At 34.6% G+C, this 24,522-nt stretch overlaps 1 protein-coding gene across 3 annotated transcripts in view; it reads right to left on the reverse strand.

Annotated features, from left to right (window-relative positions):
• CDH18 (cadherin 18) overlaps window positions 1–24,522 on the reverse strand; it is a 525,645-nt gene that overhangs the window by 23,957 nt on the left and 477,166 nt on the right. For all 3 annotated transcript variants that reach the window (XM_054488979.1, XM_054488980.1, XM_054488981.1), the window contains 2 exons: window positions 21,570–21,691; window positions 6,658–6,775 (listed from right to left, as the gene is read on the reverse strand). In XM_054488979.1, coding sequence (XP_054344954.1) covers window positions 6,658–6,775; window positions 21,570–21,691 — 240 coding nt within the window. The remainder of the gene's footprint in view (window positions 1–6,657; window positions 6,776–21,569; window positions 21,692–24,522) is intronic.

The raw sequence follows: 24,522 nt of genomic DNA on the forward strand, positions 1-24,522 counted from the left end.
TCATGTGTTGGAATCTTAGTCACCGACACAATAATGTTGGGAGGCGGGGCGTAATGGGTGGTGTTTAGGTCTTGAGAGCTCCAGTCCCATGAAGGAATTAATGCAACATTAAAAAGGGCTTTCAGGCGGGACACATTGACTCACGCATGTAATTCCAGGATTTTGGGAGGCCAAGGCGGGTGGATCACTTGAGGTCAGGAGTTCAAGACCAGTCTGGCCACCATGGTGAAACCCTGTCTCCACTAAAAATACAAAAATTAGCCAGGTGTGGTGGAAAGTGCCTGTAGTCCCAGATACTCGGGAGGCTGAGGCAGGACAATCGCTTGAACCTGGGAGGCGGAGGTTTCAGCGAGCTGAGATTGCGCCACTGCATTCCAGCCTAGGCAACAGAGTGAGACTCCATCTCAAAAAAAAAAAAAAAGGCTTTCAGGAGTGAGATTTTTTTTCTCTTCCACTGTCCTGCCACACAAAGAAAAGTGTTCCTTCTGTCCAAAGGTGTCATCTTGGAGGCAGAGACCAGGCCCTTACAGACAACAAATGATCTTGGACTTCCCAGCCTCCAGAACTGTGAGAAATAAATTTTTCTTCTGTACAAATTCTCAGTCTCAGGTGTTCCACTATAGCAGCACAAAGCATGTGACATTCAATAAAAAATTCTATATATATCAAGAAATAAGACCAAGTGTTCCAGTCCTGTATCCCCTTTCCCCTACCCCCACCACAACAACAACAACAAAAAAAGGCAAACAAACAAAAAACTGGCATTTGTTCTGGATATTAGAAAAGGCTGACAATGATTGTAAAATCATTAAGAATAAAATGCTAAAGAAAATGTTAAAAATAAAGAATTTCACTAGTGATTTACATGTCTATAAAATAATCAAATGGATATCAACCAAAGCTGTATGTGTATAGACCACATTTTCTTTGAATGGATGTATTTGTTCTCATAGGACTGTTGCTTGCTTAAGCAGTTCATTAGCTCCATGCTAGTATTTCCACCAATATATTCCCAGCACATGTCACAGTAATAAAACCTAGGTCCAAAATAAAGAAACTTTAAAAATAAACATGATGGAACATTAAAGAAGACATTTGTTCTGCAACGTTCAGGTGAATTATCAGATTCCAAATTCAAGAGGGTTAGAACATATGTCGGGAAAGATCCCATGGGAATGGGAAAGGTCTGATAAAAACATGGAACACTGTGTTACATTTAGTTATTCAGCAAAGCAGATTTAGATATTAAATAGGAGAATTTCATCAGAGTATAGATGGGCGAAGATCTTCTTGGTATGAGGAAATTAGCTACCTTATGTGATTCTAGGCATAAACACTGCTAAAGTATTCTCTGGTATGAACTTAGAATGCATGCATTAAGAAGTTATAATAAGAACATAGGTGTTTTTACAATAGTTGCTGGTAGAAGTTACTTCCATAAAGTGTCAAGAAATGCAAAGGGTGTGAGCTGAGATCCTACCTACTTACACGCTAGTCAGTTAGCCTGACACAGTGTTATAGATGCTGGAAGAAAACACAAGCCTCCTGAGTCAAAGACAAAGGATTTTTTACTTACATCACAGCAAGGAGCCTAAGTTCTTCTTCAGATTTGTTTCCTTATACCTTAAGGTGAAGAGGAGTGATGTGGAGGCCCCAGGTGGTGTGCAGCACACAGTGGGTTTGTGCCTCAGCTAAGGAATCTTAAATTTAGGGAGCCTAGATCTTTGATAATAAATTGTAAGAAAACATGCCCAATCTCTGTATCAGAGAGTATCATTATCCTTATTAATACTATACATCAAATAAATAAGTCTTTTCAACCTAAGGAAGACACTGTATCTTCCAAGGCTGATTGTTATACAAACATTGCAGAAGAGATAGTCTGGAAGAAAATAAAAAATTAATGCTTCTGCTCGCAAGACATGAAGAAATGCAAGAGTTTCATGAGAAATTATGCCCCAGCATGAATATCCTGAGGAGAAGAATTGAAGATCTGAACAAGTCCTGGTATTATTGTTCACAAAGGGAAACTGTTCCGTAGTCTTAAGGTATTTTACAATAGTTACAATTAAAGATGATTGATACCACTGCACTTCCTTGCTCACAATCCATTATCTACACATCAGCCAAAATATTTCTTTAGAAATCATACTACATCACTCAGGTTCAAAAGTTAGTTTCCATATCTTCCATTGAAATTATGATTGATTTTTTAAAGAAACAAAAACTGAGATTGACTTCTCACAGCCTAAGAAATCAAGCTGGCTATAGATTGCCTCTCCAGACAACTCTTTAATTTCCACTTTCAATACCTATGTTAACTTTATATGGAACTTTAGCCAGTCCCTTAAGCTCACTCTGCTACTCTTCCCCACACCTTAGGGCCTTTAGGCTTGCTAAACTTCCTGCCTATAAATTTTAGCCATTCCCTCTTTTCTTGTTAAGCTTCATTCATCATTCAGTTGTCAAGTTAGATATCTCCGTCTTTAGGAACTAGTCCTAATTCCCCATTTCAGGACAGACACATCTCTTACATGCTGGTTGAGCAGCATGTTTATTCTTTGCTCCATTGCAGTGTGTGCAAGATGTCTTTGAGAACAATAGGTCCTGACCACACCTGTGATCAGATCATCACTCGCCACAGAAACCTACAGGATAGTGTTTACTTGCACGCTGGTTGAATGAATACATGAGCTCCAATTTTGTGCCTGGAAACATGCTAAACTTGTTTTAGTGAACTCTGTCCCTCATGTAGAAATTAAAAGAAAATATTAGATTTGAAACACATTATTATGCCACATTTGTTTCAGATTTCTTTTTAAGATATAAGACATTACAGTTACAGTCTTTGCTTTCTGTCTGATCCCACTTCTTTTCTACCTAACTACAGATTCTTTCCCAACTATAGATTTCAATTGTACTAAATATTTATACAATTCTATGTAGTTGTTCAAAAGCTATAATTGTATATAATATATGTGCTATATATACATTTGTGTGCATACATATAATTAAAATTAAAATTTCTGAGCATATATATATAGCTACATATATATCATTAAATTTCTACATCTCTCTACGTGGTTCTATATAGTTCTCTATATATGCCATAACTATAATTTTATTTTGATATGAATTTTCTAATTTTTTATACATATTTATTTTCTTTTACTGTTGCCTCATTTTGTCTAACCGATTTATCTTTTTTGTAAATATGTTATTAATTTATTTCTGTATTTTGAAGTTACAAAAGCATTTTTGTCATAATTTATGCATTTTTCATTAGTCAGAGCAAATTCATTTTTCTGATTTCTTTCTCAATTCATTCACTATCCTAAATTTTTGGTTCTCAGGCTTACCATGAACAACAATATGCATCTCTTTCTCTCTCTCTTTTTTTGAAAAATCTGTTTCTGTGCCCTTGCTTTTTGTCATATAGCAATTTGGGAGATGTCACTAAACCAATAGCTTTCTGATCACTCGTCTTGGTTTTGGGGCTATGTCTGATTTCTGTTGTTTCTCTCAATACAGACTTTCATGTGAGAAGTAGGCACAGAAAGTAATAATTTTTTTCTAGATTTATTTCTTTATATTCTGGGGGCTTGTAAATGTCAGTTAACTTACATAGGCACAGAAAATGATAAATTTTCTTCTAGTTTTTTTTGTTTAATGTTCTGTGGGCATGTAAATGTCACTTAACTTACATAATACAAAGCCCAAGCACACAACACCCTGCAGTCCAGCATTTTCTGACTCTTATTCCGTTGTATTTTCTGGTTCTTATTCCACTGTATTTTCATTTTAATTGATCTCCAGAGTACATGAATAAATATATGTATGTAAGCATGTGTATATGCATATATGTATACAGTTTGATAGGGCTATTTTATTTTTAATTTCATCTTTATACAGTATTATCTATAATTGCTTTGTGTGTGGAGGCAAGACCATTTGATTCTAATATATTTATATATGGTATTATTAATTCTCCCAAGGGTACTAAGTCAGTGATTGTAATCATGGAAAATGGATTTAAAAACTGAGGCTCAGGAGGTTTAGGGGTTGAATTTATGGAGGACAACCAAGACTGCTAAACATGTTTAGCTAAATCAATAAACTTGAGTTATCAAGTACATGTTTTCAGCTATGTGCTAATATTTCCATCCAAAAGAATTGATGCTTTTTTTCTATCCAAGATAAATTATTTCTGTTATTTATAATTTCAATACTCAAAAATTATAAAAATATTCTTACAAAAATTTTAAACATCTTTACCACTACAAAGCCATCCACAGATTTCTCACACTCAAGCTACTATAGCTGATGTAAACTTCATTTGCATAGTTAAATGTTAAAAAATGTACACACAAATTCTTTTAAAAGCGTGTATGTATTTTTTAGGAGAAAACCTATATGTGAGTTGACACTAGTAACGTTGTCAAATCACTTAATTAAGACATTTCAAATACAACAGGTAATTAGTGGCCAGGCACGGTGGCTCACACCTGTAATCCCAGTACTTTGGGAGGCCGAGGCAGGCAGATCACCTGAGGTCAGGAATTTGAGACCAACCTGGCCAACATGATGAAACCCTGTCTCTACTAAAAAATACAAAAAAATGGCCGGGCATGGTGGTGGGCACCTGTAATCCCAGCTGCTTGGGAGGCCAAGGAAGGAGAATCACTTGGACCCAGGAGCTGGAGGTTGCAGTGAGCAGAGATCACACCATTACAATTCAGCCTGGGCAACAAGAGCGAAATTCTATCTGAATATATACAAATATATGTAATTACAATTACATATATATATATAAACATATATATATAATTACATATATAATTACAATTACATATATAAACATATATATAATTACATATATATAAAATTACAATTATATATATAATTGTAATTTAATTTACAAATTCCAGCTATAATAATCTTTTATGAAGAACTTTTCATTAAGAATGTGGGATTTGGCCAGGTGCAGTGGCTCGTTCCTGTATTCCCAGCACTTTGGGAGGCTGAGGAGGGTAGATCACCTGAGGTCAGGAGTTTGAGATCAGCCTGGCCAACATGGTGAAACCCTGTCTGTACTAAAAAAAAACAAAAACAAAAACAAAACAAAACAAAACAAAAAAAAAACTAGCCAGGCATGGTATGAGAGCAAACCTCCCTCTCAAAAAAGAAAAAAAAAAAAAGAATGTGGGATTCAATAATAGCAAACTTATTCTGTTTTTCTAAAATACATTTGGAGTTATACCTATGTAGGTTAAACAGCCTGAATTGAACACCTCTTCAAATCAAAGTCAAATTTTCATTGTAATGTTATCAAATTTAAATTATTTTAAAACATAAATTTTTTACTGGAATAAAAAAATGCAACTGAAACATAAGTACATGGATCAACATATGATTCCAATCTCCTAAGGAAGCAAGTTAAATAACCTCTGCCAAATTTTACAATTCTTTGAAATATGGAAAAATATGATTTTTTCACAAGTTTCACATATTTAATCATACTAAGTATATTTGAATTATAAGACAGCCTGTTCTAATGTAAGTAAATGTACAATAGTCAGTTAAATGCAATTTGTCATACACAAACATGCACAAATATTGATTCCCATGAGCAGAGCTGACATAGGGCCACTTAAAATGTGAGAGACAATTAAGCTTTAAATGTTCATATAAATCTTACGGCTTTGTGCACATTTGGATACTTTGTTATATTTAAAGATGTTTAGGGAAAATGGGAAAAATGCTTTTGGCAGGTTGTCATTTAGTGACTTGCATTTGAAAATCTTCTCCCGGAAGTGAGGAGAAAGGGAATTCAATGTCTACTTCAAAATGTATGTGCCACTGTTTTCTGCATGTGATTCTGAGGCAAGTGTTAAGTTCCAAATAGCAGCATATTCAGATAAACATAATCAAATATATAGTTTGGAGAAAGAAAAAGTTGATCCTAATCAGAAAATTGTACATACCATATGGCTTAATGTTCCCCTAATGTATGAAGAATGACTTATATGGAACCTTGAGAAATGTACCAAAGAGGACATCTAAATAATGAAGAAACTTCCGCAGTTACTAAATTATGGGATTATTTTTAACCACACAATACAGAAGGCTAAATAAAAATGATTCAAAAATTTCCAAAATACGCTGCATACTTGTGCATATCTTTCTACCCATATTTTGGACAATGCTTATGATAACAAGAGGAAATATAATTTGTAAAGCACATCTTGATAGCCTTGCTCATACAAGATGATTGCAAGCATTGCATTTCCTTTGGTAACTGTCTCTAGGATATATTTTTCATTTTTTCCTAATTTGAACATTTTCTACCTCCAAGCAGTGGCAGCAGCTCTCATAAACAAGTTTGTCAGCTAAGATTTCTCTTAAAATTTGCCCAAGAGCATATTACATGTACATTTCTTGTTTAAAGAGATGCTTCTGAATAAATTCAATGAAAGTTATTTGTACATATGGCTCAATTTTAAATACAAGCTATTCACAGATTATAACACAGTAGCATCAAACTGACTTTGAATGCTGATTTGCAAGATGTTTGTGAGTATATAAGAATAAAGCCTATTACATATAAGGTCAAAGCAGAAACCACATAGATAAACAAATATGTGTACATATGTTCACCTTCATTGTCCTTCAGAGTGAAGTTTGGATTTACAGGCAGGCGTTCATCAAGAAAGAAGTTAAACCTTGGTCCATTGGCAAAATCATCTTTATCAGTGGCACTGATGGTGTGAATAATCTAAAGAAAAGACAAACACTAAATCGTAAATTCAATTTTGCTTGTTCTCTTGATTTTAATTACATTGTATTATTTCTGTTTAAAAATATTTTTAAAAGATCTTTTCTTCCTACTTGAGTTATTTTTTCAAATTCAGGTTATAAAACGATCAATTAAATTGCTATATCCTACATTAGATTTTAGGAAAAACATGGTATATAATTTTTAAAGATTCATCACACTTTATTTTCTAGCATTGCAAACACATTGATTTTTTTTTTCTTAATCAGCCATGGTACTGTGGGGTCAATTAGATGCAATGTTTTCAGATGAACACCTGTTGGAGGAGACATAAAGTATTGTTTGCACAAATATAAATATCCCAGTGTTGATTCAGAATAGCTTATCACTGTATGTTGGTCTAAGTAGTAAATGCAAGAACAGTAGAGTCTTGGTTTTATTATTTTTTTCAAGAGGCCTTCAAGATCATAATCTTGATCTTGTTACAGACGAGGAGCCTGAATCCTGGAAGGATGTATGTTAGAGATGAGGAGCCTGTTACAGATGAGGAGCCTGAATCCTGGAAGGATGGTGATGTGCTCCAAATCTCTAAAATAATGGCAGAGGCTAAACAAGACCCTCAGTGATTTATGAATAACTTCTCCTCTCTAGTGCTCAGGAGAAAGCAATTCTTTAGAATCTGGACTTAATGTACACTAAAAAGCAGAGTAAGTTAGAATTTATGGTGGCCCAAGAGAAGAACATGCACTTCAATAAGTATGGCCAGTCTGCTCTTAAAAAATAAATATCAAAATAAACAGACAAAAGGATATTTTCCTCTTTTGAAAATTATTATCGTAATGCTTAGGTGTCTTCATTCAACCCTTTCCTTAGAAAAACGAGAAACAAAGAGAGAGAAGATAGAGCTGTGAAAATAGTATTTCCTGCTTCTAAAATACATTGTATCCATTTTAGAAAATAATATCATTTCTTAGAACATTATACTTAATTTCAACTAGTTCAATATTTTACAAAGAAGGTAATTCACCAAAGGATATCACAGTTAAAACTAAATTTCTCTCCATGTTCTGAGCCCATTAGTTTGTCAGAAAGATGAGGAGGAAAATAAAAGTACTGAGAAGTGGGGGTGAGTGAGAATAACACCAGAAAAGCGTGTGTTTTCTTTGTTTTGTTTTGTTTTAAAGCATGTATTTTCATGAAGTGACAGTGAAGAAAGTACTTCAGGATATAGAAGAGATCAACTTCCTCATTATGTTTACTGGGCTCACTCTTTCACCTCCTTTCCATCACTGCTCAAAAGATACAAGTTTAGCAAGATCCTATGTGCCCCTAACCCCTGCCTCCCTCTCCAAATAAGTCTCTATCCTTCTTGATTTCCCACCATATTTATTTATAAGCTGAAAATCTTATTTTTTTTTAATTTGAAGTACAACTAGTCTCTGGATAGATTGTTTTTCCCCTTGTTTTCACTTACAGTAGGGGAATATATTGATGGATAATGAGATATATTGTCACAATTCCAGTACTGCCTCATCTGAGGAACATACATACATTGGCTAGACATTAGTTACTTAATATAAAATTGAAATTAAATGTCAATATTTTAAGTTTTTTTAAGGGTTAAATAAATATTTAAGCAGGCATCACATACTCCCTCACTTCCTCCAACACATACAAATATATAATGTTACCTCTTTTTTTTCCCCTTCTGTATAAAACAAATGTTCTCTCACCTTGCTCTTGAATTTTAGTGATTCTCCAGTGTGTGACCCTATTTTCTCCATCATGCTTCATAACATAGTGATACATTTGCAAGTTTACTTTTTATCCAAGAATCGAATTTTGGAGTAGATTGGTGAAGAACATTTCATTTGAGTTAACTGAGCTAGTTTATGATTTCTGTTATCACTGCTGTGGGAGTATTATTTTCTTTACTGTTCATTTTAGTTAGTATACAAATTATTTAAATTCTTTCTTAATACTTTTACAAATATAAGCTTATTATATCTGTTAAACTCTGATGTAATTCCTATTCTATTGTGTTTGTAAGGCATCTTTTTCACTTTTATACAGACAATTTCAAACGCGAATTAAACAGGAAGCTCACATATGACAATTGTGTTTTTTTTAAGAAATTCCTAGTCTCTACATAAAAATGAGGATTTCATTATCATGTTTGGTTTAACAACGTCCCAATCATCTTGAACTCTTATAGAATTGTTGATAATGTATCGAAGCTTATATTTTTATTAATCATATTTCTGAAAAAAAATGCTTCCAAAAACTAGAATGTCGGTCTGACTTTGTCCAAAATTCTGTAATATTTGCTTGGTCTGGCCTCTGTATTGGCATATTCAATTTTTCTGTTTTACAAATCACCTTGTCTCTTTCATCAGATAATAGAATTTGCATTCATTGTTACCTTAGACTTTGTTTAGAAAATATACCTGAGAAGTTAACATGTTTATGGTTTTTAGAAGTTATAAACTTCTGGCAGATATCTAGATAATTGCCAGGTTTCTATCACCAATATTTTCTATCCCTTTGTCAGAATTGTGATTTATATCCACTGTGTTACCTTGCTATCTCTTTGTCCAATTGCTTTAGTAATGTAAAATCCCTAACAATATCTTTTTTGATTCCTGTGTGTTCTAATTGAACCCAAATGTTATTTATCATATATACATGATGTAATTAGTGCAGAGAATGGTTATTCATTTTGAAAGATATCAAATAAATGATATTACAAATTTAGTCTACATCACAAAAGCAAAGGGTGAAAAAAATAGACAGTTGCTATTTACAAATAATTACCGGGGAGTATTTTTGATATCTACAAATAAATGTATCCACTTTTAAAAATATACTTTCAATTGTCTGTTAATAATAGAGTACTTAATTAGGGAAAAGTCAGTATCACAAATATATAAAATTTGTCTAATCTAATACCATAATGTTAGTTTTGGCAAATGAACTTGCTTGGCTTGAGCATTTTACAAAGAAAGTTCTTTCTTTCTTTTTTTTTTTTTTTTTTTTTTTTTTGTGGCAGAGACTCACTCTGTAACCCAGGCTGGAGTGCCAGAGGCACCATCTCTCCATCTCAGCTCACTGTAACCTTCACCTCCTGGGTTCAAGTGATTCTCGTGTCTCAGCCACCGAGTAGCTGGGATTACAGGTGTAAGCCACCATGCCTAATTTTTGTATTTTTGGTAGAAATGGGTTTTTGCCATGTTGGCCAGACTGGTCTAGAACCCCTGGCCTCAAGTGATCTGCCTGCCTCGGCCTCCCAAAATACTGGGATTACAGGTGTGAGACACTGTGCCTGGCCAAGAATGTTCTTAACTCAGAAATAGAAAACCAAATACCACAGGTTCTCACTTATAAATGGAAGCTAAACAATGGGGACAAATGAACATGAAGATGAAAATAATAGACAACAGGGACTCCAAAAGGGCAGAGAGTGGGAAGGGGCGAGGGTTGAAAAATAACCCGTTGGGCACAATATTCACTAATTGAGTAATGCGTACACTAGAGGCTCAGTCCCCACCAGCATACAACATACCCATGTCAAAAAACGCCCATGTAACCTCTCAATCTAAAAGAATTTTTTTAAAAATACATAGTGTCCTGTTTAATCAATGCATCTGCTTCATAATATAATCTTTAATAGTATCTGCATCCATTTATTTGATAACATCAACTTTTGCTATTTAAATAAGCTTGATTTTTGACAGTAAAGAATCTCTATTGGCCTAGTTAATTTTTTCATGGAAAGTTATATGGTTAATAATTGTATGTGGTGGAAGCATAGAATGTTATGCAATAAAATTTCTTTTATGTGCTATTTTTGTACATTTATTTCTAATGAAAGAAAGAATACAGATGAAGTTTAATATGCATAAAATAGAATAGACTCTTTATTTTTTCAATGTTTCCACTTTTGGCATATCTAAATTTTTCTTAATTCATTCTACTTTGGGGACTGTCTTCAAATTTCATGCATGCATGCCTTTCTTTTTGATATTTTCCTCAGGCAATATACTAAAATATTTTTTTTTCAGAACAGGAAAATACACTAACTTAGAGAACTATATTGTTGCAGTTTACATTAGTATCACGATTTACCTGAACTCTGCTGTTATATGGGGCTTAAACTTTCATAAAAAGCCAATCTCCTTGCCATAGCTACACGCTGATACGTTTGGATGTGCAGCATTCATAATAGAAATATCCGTAATTCGAAAAGCAATTGTCATTGAAAGAGGAACTGTCACACAGCCTGGCAATACAAATACACTTCAGAAAACTGATTTCACCACTTGTTGTTTAAATAGAGTTTCTTATTCCAACTCTGCATCAGAATGCATCAGATTTCTTCAAAAGGGTTTTCAATATATGGTTAAAGGAGTCAAACACTATGAAACTAAAGAATACAGATTCAGGCCATTTCACTCTGTAATGGGTTAATCTCACAAGCAGAGCACATACACTGGTAATGATTTGTCTAAATGTGGGTGCCACAAGCTACACTTACAAACAATCTTTTCTCCCATCAATTAAAGCTTAAAGTTATTTTGGTGGAAGAGGCAAAAACAAATACACAAGCAACAGCATAATAAGTTCAATTATCTTATAATCACACCTAAAATTATTCAATGTTAAAGGCAACAATGGTAGCTAAATGTATAGTGTTTTAAAGTGCAAAAAGGAGTAACCACATAATCAACTTACAAAACTTAATCAAAATATTAGAAGTGTAGTAATGTCAAATGCTAAGTGTAGTGATTACCTTTTTGATATGGTTAGGTTTTGTGTCCCCACTAAAATCATGTTGAATTATAATCCCCATAATCCCCACATTATAATCCCACATAACCCCCCACCTGGAGAGACCAGGTAGAGGTAATTGGATCATGAGGGTGGCTTTCCCCTATGCTGTTCTCCTGATAGTGAGGTCTCAGGAGATCTGATTTTTTTTTTTTTTTTAAACTGAGTTTTGCTCTTGTTGCCTAGGCTGGAGTGCAGTGGTGCAATCTCAGCTCACTACAACCTACGCCTCCTGGGTTCAAGGGATTGTCCTACCCCAGCCTCCTGAGTAGCTGGGATTACAAGCACCCTCTACCATGCCTGGCTAATTTTTTGTATTTTTAAAGAGATGGGGTTTCGCCATGTTGGGCAGGCTGGTCTTGAACTCCTGACCTCAGGTGATCTGCCTGCCTTAGCCTCCCAAAGTACTGGTATTACAGGCATGAGCCAATGCACCCAGCCGATCTGATGGTTTTATAAGCAGCTTATCCCCCATCTCTCAGCACTTCTCTTTCATGCAGGCTTCTGAAGAAGGTGCCTTGCTTCCCCTTGGCTTTCCCCCATGATTGTAAGTTTCCTGAGGCCTCCCTAGCCATGCTGAACTGTGAGTCAATTAAACTTCTTTCCTTTATACATTACCGTGTCTCAAGCAGTTCTTTATAGCAGTACAAAAACAGACTAATACAGTAAATTGGTACCACGGAGAGTGGGACACTGATATAAAGATAACAAAAAATGTGAAATTGACTTTGGAACTGGGTAAGAGGCAGAGGTTGGAACAGTTTGGAGGGCTTAGAAGACAAGAAGATGTGGGAAGGTTTGGAACTTTCTAGAGACTCGTTGAATGGCTTTGACCAAAATGCGGATAGTGATATCTAAAATGAAGTCCAGGCTGAGGACGGAGATGAGGAAGCTGTTGCAAACCGGAATAAAAGTGACTCTTGCTATGCTTTAGCAAAGAGACTGGTGGCATTTTACCCCTGCTCTAGGGATCTGTGAAACTTTGAACTTGAGAGAGATGATTTAGGGTATCTAGTGGAAGAAATTTTTAATAGCAAAGTGTTCAAGATATAACCTGGGTGTTCTTAAAATCATTCAGTTTTATGCATTTCAAAGGGATGGTTTGAATTTGGAACTTATGTTTTAAAGGGAAGCAGAGCATAAAAGTGTGGAAAATTTGAAGCCTGACAATGAAATAAAAAAGACTAACCCATTTTCTGAGGAGAAATTCAAGCTGGCTGCAGAAAGTTGCGTAAGTATCAAGGAGCCAAATGTTAATCACCAAGACAATGGAGAAAATGTCTCCAGGGCATGTCAGAGGTGTTCTCGGCAGCCCCTCCCATCACCAACCTAGAGGCCTAGGAGGAAAAACTGTTTTTGTGGGCCAGCCCAGGACCTTGCTACTTTGTGCAGGCTTGGTGCCCTGCATCCAAGCCATAGCTAAAAGGGGCCAATACATAGCTCAGGCCATTGCTTCAGAGAAAATAAGTATCAATTGAGCCAAGAGCAAGGGCTGGGTGTTATTGGCCCAGATTTGCAGCAGACTACATAGGTAGCATGGGACTAGCAACCATTGTTGTGCCACATTATGAGAATATACTTTAACCTTAAAGCTTTGAAATGATCTTGAAATTTAAAAATACAATCTACATGCTTATTAAATGAATTTTTAAAATTATAATTAGTCAGAAAACAATGTCTGATGCAAACATAAGCCCATGTTTAGTTCTTTAAATCATATTTCAAATGATATTTTTAATTTACCAATTTTTAGATCTCTGAGTAATCTAAAAATCATGGAAATAAAGATCCATTGAGGCAAAGGACCTAAGTTTTAAGAGTTGCCCTCTAGAGAGACAGTACTTGAGTGCTAACAAGGGTAACATTTACTCTTAGGTGTCTTATTTTTAATGTAATGGCAAATGGTATAGTGTTTCAACTTAATTTTCTAATTGTTTGTGGTATGAGAACTCTAAATAACATGTTTATATTGACCTGATATTTAGCAAATTTGTTAATGTCATTCAAAAATTCTACCTGTGTATAGCAGCATTGTCACGGTTGTTGCTATTATTAATGGGTGTTGAATTTTCACAAATGCTTTGGATTCTCCTGATTAGGTAGGTTTTTATTTTTCATCGTCTCTTTTAAAAATACTATCCTTTTTTGCTTTATATGGTTTACAAATATTTTATTTACGACATTTATTATATCTATGATCATGCAGAGAATAGCTATAATTCCACTTATACCTTTTGATGTTAAAGTTATGCTGGCATCATAAAATGTGTACAAAAATGATGCTGCCACCCTTTTTCTGAACTCTTGAATACCTTTTACAATTACTCTCATGATTTTTCTTAAAATTTTAGTAGAATTCACCATTAAAGCCATGAGAAGAGAATTTATTTGTGGAAAGGAAAGGTTTTTATTTATATATTTAATGAATTTAATAAATACAACTTTAATCAGTCCTTATTTATTTATTTATTTATTTTTTGAGACAAGGTCTCACTTTGTTACCCAGGCTGGAGTGCAGTGGCAGGATCACAGCTCACTGCAGACTTGAGCTCCAGGGCTCAAAGGATCCTCCCACTTAAGACTCCCAAGTAGCTGGGATTATAGGCATGAGCCACCAAGCCCAGCTAAATCTATTCTTGTGTCAGCTTTGACAAACTTTACTTTTCTAAAAATATATGCATTATGTCTAAACTTTCAAATTTTAGTAAAAGATGACATTGTAATATACAATTGGCTTCTGATATCTGTAAGGTCTATAGTTACCACCTCTTGATTTTTTCCTAATATTCTTCATTTGTTCTATTTCTCTCTCTTTTGTTTTTAACAGTTTACCAGGGACTTATCTGTCTTTTCAAATAACTAAGCTGTGAACTTTTCAATGTTTTCTTTTGGTTCATTTCCATTTCATTAAATTCATCTCATAAATTGCTATTCTATTTCATTTAGATTAAATTGATTTATTTTTCTAACTTCTTAAGAATAATGCTTAGGCTTTTAATTTTCACTATTTTATCTTCTTTATTATATGCATTTAAAATTATAAATTTCCTGTTAGTTATAGCTGAACTCTTTCCTAGAAATTTTTATATGGACTTATTTACATTATCATTTCATGTAACTAGTTTTTTCATTTAAGTTTGTTTTTCTTCATGGAATCTTAGGTTACTTAGAAGTGCATTCCTTTATTTGCAATATGATTTTTTTTTATACTTTAAGTTCTAGGGTACATGTGCACTACATGCAGGTTTGTTACATATGTATACCTGTGCCACGTTGGTTTGTTGCACCCATTAATTCATCATTTACATTAGATATTTCTCCTAATGTTATCCCTCCCCCCTCCTCCCACCCCATGACAGGCCCCGGTGTGTGATGTTCCCCACCCTGTGTCCAAGTGTTCTCATTGTCCAATTCCCACCTATGAGGGAGAACATGCAGTATTTGGTTTTCTGTCCTTGCGATAGTTTGCTCAGAATGATGGCTTCCAGCTTTATCCTTGTCCCTACAAAGGACAGGAACTCATTTTTTTTATGGCTGCATAGTATTCCATGGTGTATATGTGCCACATTTTCTTAATCCAGTCTATCATTGATGGACATTTGGGTTAGTTCCAAATCTTTGCTGCAATAAACATACATGTGCATGTTGTCTTTATAGTAGCATGATTTATAATCCTTTGGGTATATACCCAGTAATGGGATGGCTGGGTCAAATGGTATTCCTAGTTCTAGATCCTTGAGGAATTGCCACACTGACTTCCACAATGGTTGAACTAGTTCACAGTTCCACCAACAGTGTAAAAGTGTTCCAATTTCTCCACATCCTCTCCAGCACCTGTTGTTTCCTGAATTTTCAATGATCGCCATTCTAACTGGTGTGAGATGGTATCTCATTGTGGTTTTGATTTGCATTTCTCTGATGACCAGTGATGATGAGCATTTTTTCATGCATCTGTTGGCTGCATAAATGTCTTCTTTTGAAAAGTGTTTGTTCATATCCTTTGCCCACTTTTTGATGGGGTTGTTTGATTTTTTCTTATAAATTTGTTTAAGTTATTTGTAGATTCTGGATATTAGCCCTTTGTCAGATGGTTAGATTGTAAAACTTTTCTCCCATTCTGTAGGTTGCCTGTTCACTCTGATGATAGTTTCTTTTGCTATGCTGAAGCTTTTTAGTTTAATTAGATCCCATTTGTCTATTTTGGCTTTTGTTGCTATTGCTTTTGGTGTTTTAGTCATGAAGTCCTTGCCCATGCCTATGTCCTGAATGGTAATGCCTAGGTTTTCTTCTAGGGTTTTTATGGTTTTAGGTCTAACATTTAAGTCTTTAATCCATCTTCAATTAATTTTTGTATAAAGTGTAAGGAAGGGATCCAGTTTCAAAGCTTTCTATATATGGCTAGACAGTTTTCCCAGCACCATTTATTAAACAGGGAATCATTTTGCCATTTATTGTTTTGTCAAGTTTGTCAAAAATCAGATGGTTGTAGATGTGTGGTATTATTTCTGAGGGCTCTGTTCTGTTCCATTGGTCTATATCTCTGTTTTGGTACCAGTACCATGCTGTTTTGGTTACTGTAGCCTTGTAGTATAGTTTGAAGTCAGGTAGTGTGATGCCTCCAGCTTTGTTCTTTTTGCTTAGGATTGTCTTGGCAATGTGGGTTCTTTTTTGGTTCCATATGAAATTTAGTTTTTTTCCAATTCTGTGAAGAAAGTCATTGGTAGCTTGATGGGGATGGCATTGAATCTATAAATTACCTTGGGCAGTATGGCCATTTTCACGATATTGATTCTTCCTATCCATGAGCATGGAATGTTCTTCTATTTGTTTGTATCCTCTTTTATTTCATTAAGCAGTGGTTTGTAGTTCTCCTTGAAGAGGTCCTTCACATCCCTTTTAAGTTGGATTCCTAGGTATTTTATTCTCTTTGTAGCAATTGTGAATGGGAGTTCACTCATGATTTAGCCTTTTGTTTGTCTGTTATTGGTGTATAGGAATGCTTGTCATTTTTGCACATTGATTTTGTATCCTGAGACTTGGCTGAAGTTTCTTATCAGCTTAAGAAGATTTTGGGCTGAGACAATGGGGTTTTCTAAATATACAATCATGTCATCTGCAAACAGGGACAATTTGACTTCCTCTCTTCCTAATTAAATACTCTATTTCTTTCTCTTGACTGATTGCCCTGGCCAGAATTTCCAACACTATGTTGAATAGGAGTGGTGAGAGAGGGCATCCCTGTCTTGTGCTAGTTTTCAAAGTGAATGCTTCCAGTTTTTGCCCATTAAGTATGATACTGGCTGTGGGTTTGTCATAAATAGCTCTTACTATTTTGAGATACATTCCATCAATACCTAGTTTATTGAGAGTTTTTAGCATGAGGGCAGTTGAATTTTGTCAAAGGCCTTTCTGCACCTATTGAGATAATCTTGTGGTTTTTGTCTTTGGTTATGTTTATGTGATGGATTACATTTATTGATTTGCATATGTTGAACCAGCCTTGCATCACAGGGATGAAGCCATCTTGATCTTGGTGGATAAGCTTTTTGATGTGCTGCTGGATTTGGTGTGCCAGTATTTTATTGAGGATTTTCACATTGATGTTCATCAGGGATATTGGTCTAAAATTCTCTATTTTTGTTGTGTCTCTGCCAGGCTTTGGTATCAGGATGATGCTGGCCTCATAAAATGAGTTAGGGAGGATTACCTCTTTTTCTATTGATTGGAATAGTTTCAGAAGGAATGGTACCAGCTCCTCTTTGTACCTCTGGTAGAATTTGGCTGTGAATAAGTCTGGTCCTAGACTTTTTTTTGGTTGGTAGGCTATTAATTGTTGCCTTAATTTCAGAGCCTGTTATTGGTCTATTCAGGGATTCAACGTCTTCCTGGTTTAGTCTTGGGAGGATATATCGTCCAGGACTGTATCCATTTCTTCTAGATTTTCTAGTTTATTTGTGAAGAGGTGTTTATAGTATTCTCTGATGGTAGTTTGTATTTCTTTGGGATTGGTAGTGATATCTCCTTTATCATTTTTTATTTTGACTATTTGATTCTTCTCTCTTTTCTTCTTTATTAGTCTTGCTGGTGGTCTATCAATTTTGTTGATCTTTTCAAAAAAACCAGCTCCTGGATTCATTGATTTTTTGAAGGGTTTTTTGTGTCTCTGTCTATGAATTCATGACAGTTTGCTTAACCATTCCCCTATTGAAAGATGTCTGTGTTGGTTCCAGTCTGGGTTTATTATAAATAAAACTGCTATAAATAATTGTGCACATTTTGTTGTATAAACATAAAATTTAATATTTCTGTGGGAAATGCCCAAAAATGCAGTTCTGAATTTTATGGTAGTTGCATATTTAATTTTTTGTGAAACTGTCAAAATATGTTTCCCAGTAGCAGTGCCATTTTCCACTTTCACCAATGATGTAGAAATGACCTAATTTCTCCAGAATTTACCACAAAATTTAGCTCTTATGATAGGCCTGTAGCGATATCACATTGAGGTTTAATTTCTATTTACCCAATGTAAATAGAAATAATTTTTTAAAAATATGTGGAATATCTTTTTATATGCTGGTTGGCTCTTTCTATGTCCTTGTCAGTAAATGTCTGTTCTTGTATTTTGCCCATTTTCAAATTGGATTTTATCTTCCGTTTTTATTGTTGAGTTTTGAAACTATAGGACTATAAGTAGAAACTCTGCAGTTCGTCTTTTTTATCATTGTAACAGACTTTTTCAAAGAGCAAAACTTTTAAATTTTGATGAAATTCAATTTATCACTGTTTCCTTTTATGGATCACGCTTTTTGGGGTCAAGTCAAAGAATGCTTTGCTTCATCTTAGGTCCTGTGATTTTGATTGTGGTATCATATCTTTTTTCTCTTGCTGCTATTAATTTGCTAATGTTTTACTTTAGTGCACTGAGGCAAATTTACCTCTGTAGGCAGTATGTTTGGTGGTTTTGTTTCTCTTGTTTCTTGAGTGTTTATCTTGATATTTCCATCAATTTGGAATAACTTTCAGCTATAATCATGTTAAATATTATTTCAGTCCCATTCTCCCTCTCACACGCCTCTGAGAATTGAATAACTTGTGTATTACACTTGCACGTCCCATATGTCTCTCATACTCTTATTTATATTTTCTTTTTCTTTCCATGCTTCAACATGGATTTTTTAATTCTGACCTATTTTCCAGTTCTCTTATTTTCTCTTGCACTATGTCTAAGCTGCTGTTATTACCAACAATTGAGATACTGTATTTTCTTAAATTTAAATTTTGCATTAGAATGTTTAACATTTTTTTCATCAACTGTGCTTTTGTAATGTATTTCAAGAACATTATGTTAGGATATATGCATCCATTTTTAACAGAATTGAAATAAAATTTGCTGAATATTTAATAATATATTTATACTATAAAAGTATTTACTGGTTTTGAAATCAGTGCATAGAACACTAAGCATATAAAATAGTAATCTTAATATTTTAAGTGAATAAATTATATAAACTGCACAATGCTTTCAAATATAACTTTACTTTGTCCTCATTCATATTTCTAATTTTCTCATGGGAAATGTTAAATTAATTAAGTAGGAGGCCATATCAGTCTGAGGCTATCACTGTATTTTTAGTTTCTGTGTAACAAAATGCTACCTAAATATGTTTGATGGTTAATATTGAGTGTCAACTTGATTGGACTGAAGGATGCAAAGTATTGTTCCTGGTGTGTCTGTGAGGGTGTTACCAAAGGAGATTAACATTCGAGTCAGTGGACTGGGAGAGGCAGACCCACCCTCAATCTGGGTGGGCACCATCTAATCAGCTGCCAGAGAGGCTAGAATAAAACAGGAAGATGGAATAAAACAAGATGGAAGAGCAGACTTGCTGAGTCTTCCGGCCCTCGTCTTTTTCCTGTGCTGGATCCTTCCTGACCTCGAACATTGGACTCCATGCTCTTCAGATTTGGATTCTTGGACTTACACCAGTGGTTTACCAGGGGATCTCAGTCCTTTGGCCACAGGCTGAAAGCTGCACTGTTGGCTTCCCTAATATTGAGGTTTAGGGACTCAGACTGGCTTCCTTGCTCCTCAGCTTGCACACGGCCTACTGTGGGACTTCACCTTGTGAGTTGTGTGAGTCAATACTCCTTAATAAATTCCCTTTCATGTATACATCTATCCTATTAGTTCTGTCTCTCTAGAGAACTCTAATACATTATGCCAACTAAAAGAGACCTAATTTAGGAATATAATTTTAGTAACAAATAGCTGGGTTTCAGGCAATTACAAGACAGCCAACTGGTCACTAATGCCCAAATAAAGCAAACACCTAGCTGCAGCCGGTCAGGTAATTTCTCTACTTGGCTTCTGTGTTCAGCCTTTGAAAGCCTGTTGCTCACACTGCTGGATGGAGCTCTTTAAACTTCTTCTGACTGTGAGTGTAGCCCAATTTGTTACTCATTTTTTGCTTAAATAAACCCTTTTAAATGTATTATGTCTAGAGTTTTTTATTTTAACAACAGTGAACATGAAAAAAGCTTTATGTTACAAAGCCAGCCATTGAGATATACATATATTTTTCCCTGACGGTACTAAAAACAAATAGGTAATGATTACTTTAGCAAGCCCCACGATTGTCCCTCATACATAAATACAAAAAAGGATGCTTCTCAGGAGCATAATTTCAGCACAAGTTTCAAAATGACTTGCATGATTTGGGAAGGTATATTCATTTGGTTTCACTAAAGACAATAATAGAGTACTTCTGACTCAGAAAGGGCATATTTTGACATATACCCTTTCCACTTCTGGATTCATCCATAGCAGATAGATTTTAAGGTGCTGCTCCTGGAATGCATGCCTTCCTGTAATCCCTTCGCCTTCAGTGTGGGTATGACCTGTGTCTTGGTTCTGAAAACAGAATATGGCAAATGTGTTGATGCATGGATCACTTGATTACATTACATTATATGAGGCTGTTTTGCCTGCAGGCTTGCTCCTCTTATTTGCTTGATGAAATAACTGGACATATTGGGGAGGTCCAAATGGCAAGCAACTGCTGGTGGTATCTCAGAGATACGGGCAGCCTTGAGGAGTAAAGGAAAGTCTTGACTTTCTCGGGTCTGTATCAGAAAGAAACTGAATGCTCCCAACAGCCCTATGAACTTGGAAGAGATCCCTGAGCCTCGGGCGAGAAAACAGCCCTAGCAGACACCTTGATTATAGTCTTGTGAGACTCCCGCAAAGACCCAGCTAAGCCATGCACAAATTTCTGACCTATAGAAACTGTGAGATAATAAATACATTTTGTTTTAAGTTGCGGATTTTGTATAATTTCTTATACAGCAGAAAAACAAATGCACAACCCCTTTCAGTCTCCTACTTGCTCTATTTGCTATAGGCAACCAGCCTTCCAAATTGCCATGCTTCTTTAACTAGATGCACATGACATCCAGCCTCTTGCCCCATGTTCCAGATCCATCTTCATTCTCACCACCTTATTAATACTTATATACTCTTCATGTTTTTAAAATTGAATCATCGTTTAGCATCAGCATCACTCAATCATCATTCCTGTGTCACTCCTGCAGATCCTACAAAATAGACAGAGCTATTCCCTCTGACACAATCAAGTCCATCAACCTCATTAAGAAAAAAACCTTTGCTATTTCCTCCTCACTTAAAGTAGGGTTGGACATAAAGCATTCAATATCATTTTATTGGTATAATTCGTGCAGCATTCATGAATGAATTCATTTTTCTGAGTTACATTTCAGATCCAAAGAAAATTCAATTGCTATGATTCTCCAAAAATTATTTGGTACTTAAAATAAAGCTTTATGAAATTATTTCCACTGAGTACAAAATTACACTGTGGGCTTTGGGGGATTATACCTAAGAATAATAAAAATAAAGCCGCTTGCATTTATTCCATTCAAATGAGGAGGAAGGAAACAATTAACTTACCTGGCCAGGCTTAGAATTTTCACATACAACAATATCATATTCCCTGGCAAGTTCGGGTGGATTGTCATTGACATCCAGAACTCTAATACCCACTGTGACATGGCTCAGCAAATCAGGATTATCTGCAAAATACACAGGAAAGTATTTAGTATTTCCATGCACACTTTAGAGGCTCGGTTTAAAACAAATCTCTTTAATACTGTAGCTTGTCACTGGTTCCATGTGCCGTAGCAGGGCTTTTGGCAAACGACAACTTTATGAAGGCGCTGTTTGCTAGAACTCATTAACTTACAGGAAAATGAAAAATGAACACCATGGCATGACATGAGTGCCAAAATGATATTTTGTCATATCAAGGAAATTACATGTTATCAGGAACTTGAGTGGGAGAAAGTTGTCAGAATTCATTGTATGCTGGCAGAGTCTACAGGATGAACAATTGGTTTCATCATTAATCTAAGAAAAACACAGCAGTTGGTAAAAAATAATTACATAATCTTTAAAAAAGTTTAATGTTCAAATCTAACTAAACTCAAAGAAAACAAAAAATAAATTTCTTTACACAAAGAATCATTTTCTTATGGCAGAATATATGTAGTGTGTGATGTTAAGTCACACACGGGGAAAAATAAAGAATAATTGAAATCAAAATTTAGCATGAGATTCATACATACAATTTACATGTAACTCTCGTAGATATCAAAATATATTCAATAGTTTCAAAAACATCTTAAACTAAGACTTTTTATCTTTTCAGTGGGTTTATTAATTCTGAGATGTAACAAAAACGTAAATGTCTGGTATATTTTACAAGTCCAAGCTAGAGATTCAGAATACATAATGAACAAATCAAATCTCTCTGTCTGGCTTTCTCCTTGCTAATGTATCTGTCATTCTCTGAAGCAATTCAAATTTAAATTGTAACAACATACTAATACATTAATAATAAGACTAGTAAAAAGGATACAACAATATTGGGAAAAAGGGAATAAATACTTATAGAGAAGTTATTCATGATAAATACTTATAGAGAAGTTATTCATGATAGTAAGAAAATAGATAGGTTAAAAAGTATCTTAAGTAGCTCTAACATAAATAGAAAATCTAAGTAGCGCTGTATTAAAGTAACTAGAGAAAATAAATTTTTCAGTAAAAAGTTAATTTTTGCAAAGAAAGAAAATAATTTGTCCCAGATTTTTTACTTAAACAGGTAATTACAGTCTACACATTTTTCCCCTAGAAAATATAAGAAAGAGGAAATATTTCAAAATTTTTATTTATTTATTTATTTATTTTGCTTGTGAAACTTAGGAAGCAATACTAGACACTACTACTCAGGACACATATTAAGTGTCAACTACCTAAACAAAATAATAGTAAACACACTCTACTGAGTTGTTTTTGATAATTCTTGATCAATTTTGTCCCAGGAATGTTTGTTTAGCTCAACAATAAAAGACGGAAGAGGTACAGAAAAGAAGTAAATTTTTATAAAGATACAATGAAAGTTATTCATAAGTTAGTGAATTAAAGGAAGGATGATAAAGCATATACATAATCACTCAAGAACATATTAAGAAATACAAAAAATAAAATGCAATATTCATATATTCTAAAAACCATCCAATAAAACAACAAATGACAATAAAAATTGCATCATACATCATTCTTAATGGTGAAAAATCTAAGAATTAAAGGAACCTATGAATAAATCTAACAAAGTATATGAAAGACCCATATGCAGAATACTTTACTGAATTTCATTAAAAAAGATATAAAGATATTAAGAGCCATATTATGTCTGCAGTTAAAGAGACAAAATATCACAAATAAGGACATACCGTCCAGATTGATGGTATTTTCAATGTAATCTAATACAAATCCAATGAAAGTTGTTCATAGCAATTGAAAACTGCTTCTAATATTTATAAACACTAAGATAATTCAGACTTGTATGAAGAAGAAGAATAAAGCAGAGTTGCACGCCAGGCGTGGTGGCTCAAGCCTGTAATCCCAGCATTTTGGGAGGCTGAGGTAGGAGGAACACCTGAGGTCAGGAGATCGAGACCAGCCTGGCCAACATGGCGCAACCTCGTCTTTAGTAAAAATACAAAAATTAGCCAGGTGTGGTTGTGCATGCCTGTAGTCCCAACTACTGGGGAGGCTGAGGCAGGAGAATCGCTTGAACCTGGGAGGCGGAGGCTGCAGCGGCTGAGCTCATGCCACTGCACTGCAGCCTGAGTGACAGAGCGAGACTCCTTCTCAAAAAAAAAAAGGAGAGTTGCTGTACCATTTGTCAAGGCTTACTACACTTAACACTCTATGACTATGTCACAGGGATAGACAAACAGAACAGAAACACAAAAGAGAACCCAGTCAAAGACCCACTATACATAGAAATTTAATATATGGTGATGATGGCATTACAGATCAATGGTGAACATATGGGTTAACCAATAAATAGTACAATTTGTTATTCACATAATAATAATAGTAGTAGTAGTAACAATAAGAATAATGACATTGATCTTATGTTACACTTACACAAAAACATGTTTTAAATTATTAAAGACAAGTATATAAGGCAAAATCATACATATTTTGGGAAAAATGGTTAGCATTAATATGTGCACTTAAGTTACATGCACAATTTCAAAATACAAAATTCACTAAAACAAGAAGGAAGAATTGATAAATTTGATTGCACTAAAACGTGATTTCTTACTCAGTTTCTCCAAATATATCATGAAGAGGAAAAAAATTACAATTTGGGTGAACACATTTGTGGCACACATAACTGACAAAGGACTTGTATCTGTAATATATAATTTAACGTATTGAAACAATTTTAAAAGCCAACACAATATAAAAATAGGCAAATATTAATGGCCAACAGTTAATAGAAGAGATAATATAAATAAAAAATAAACATGAAAAAAATTCAGTCTCATTA

This window comes from Pongo pygmaeus, chromosome 4 (genome assembly GCF_028885625.2).
Source record: "Pongo pygmaeus isolate AG05252 chromosome 4, NHGRI_mPonPyg2-v2.0_pri, whole genome shotgun sequence".
NCBI classification, from domain to species: Eukaryota; Metazoa; Chordata; class Mammalia; order Primates; family Hominidae; genus Pongo; species Pongo pygmaeus.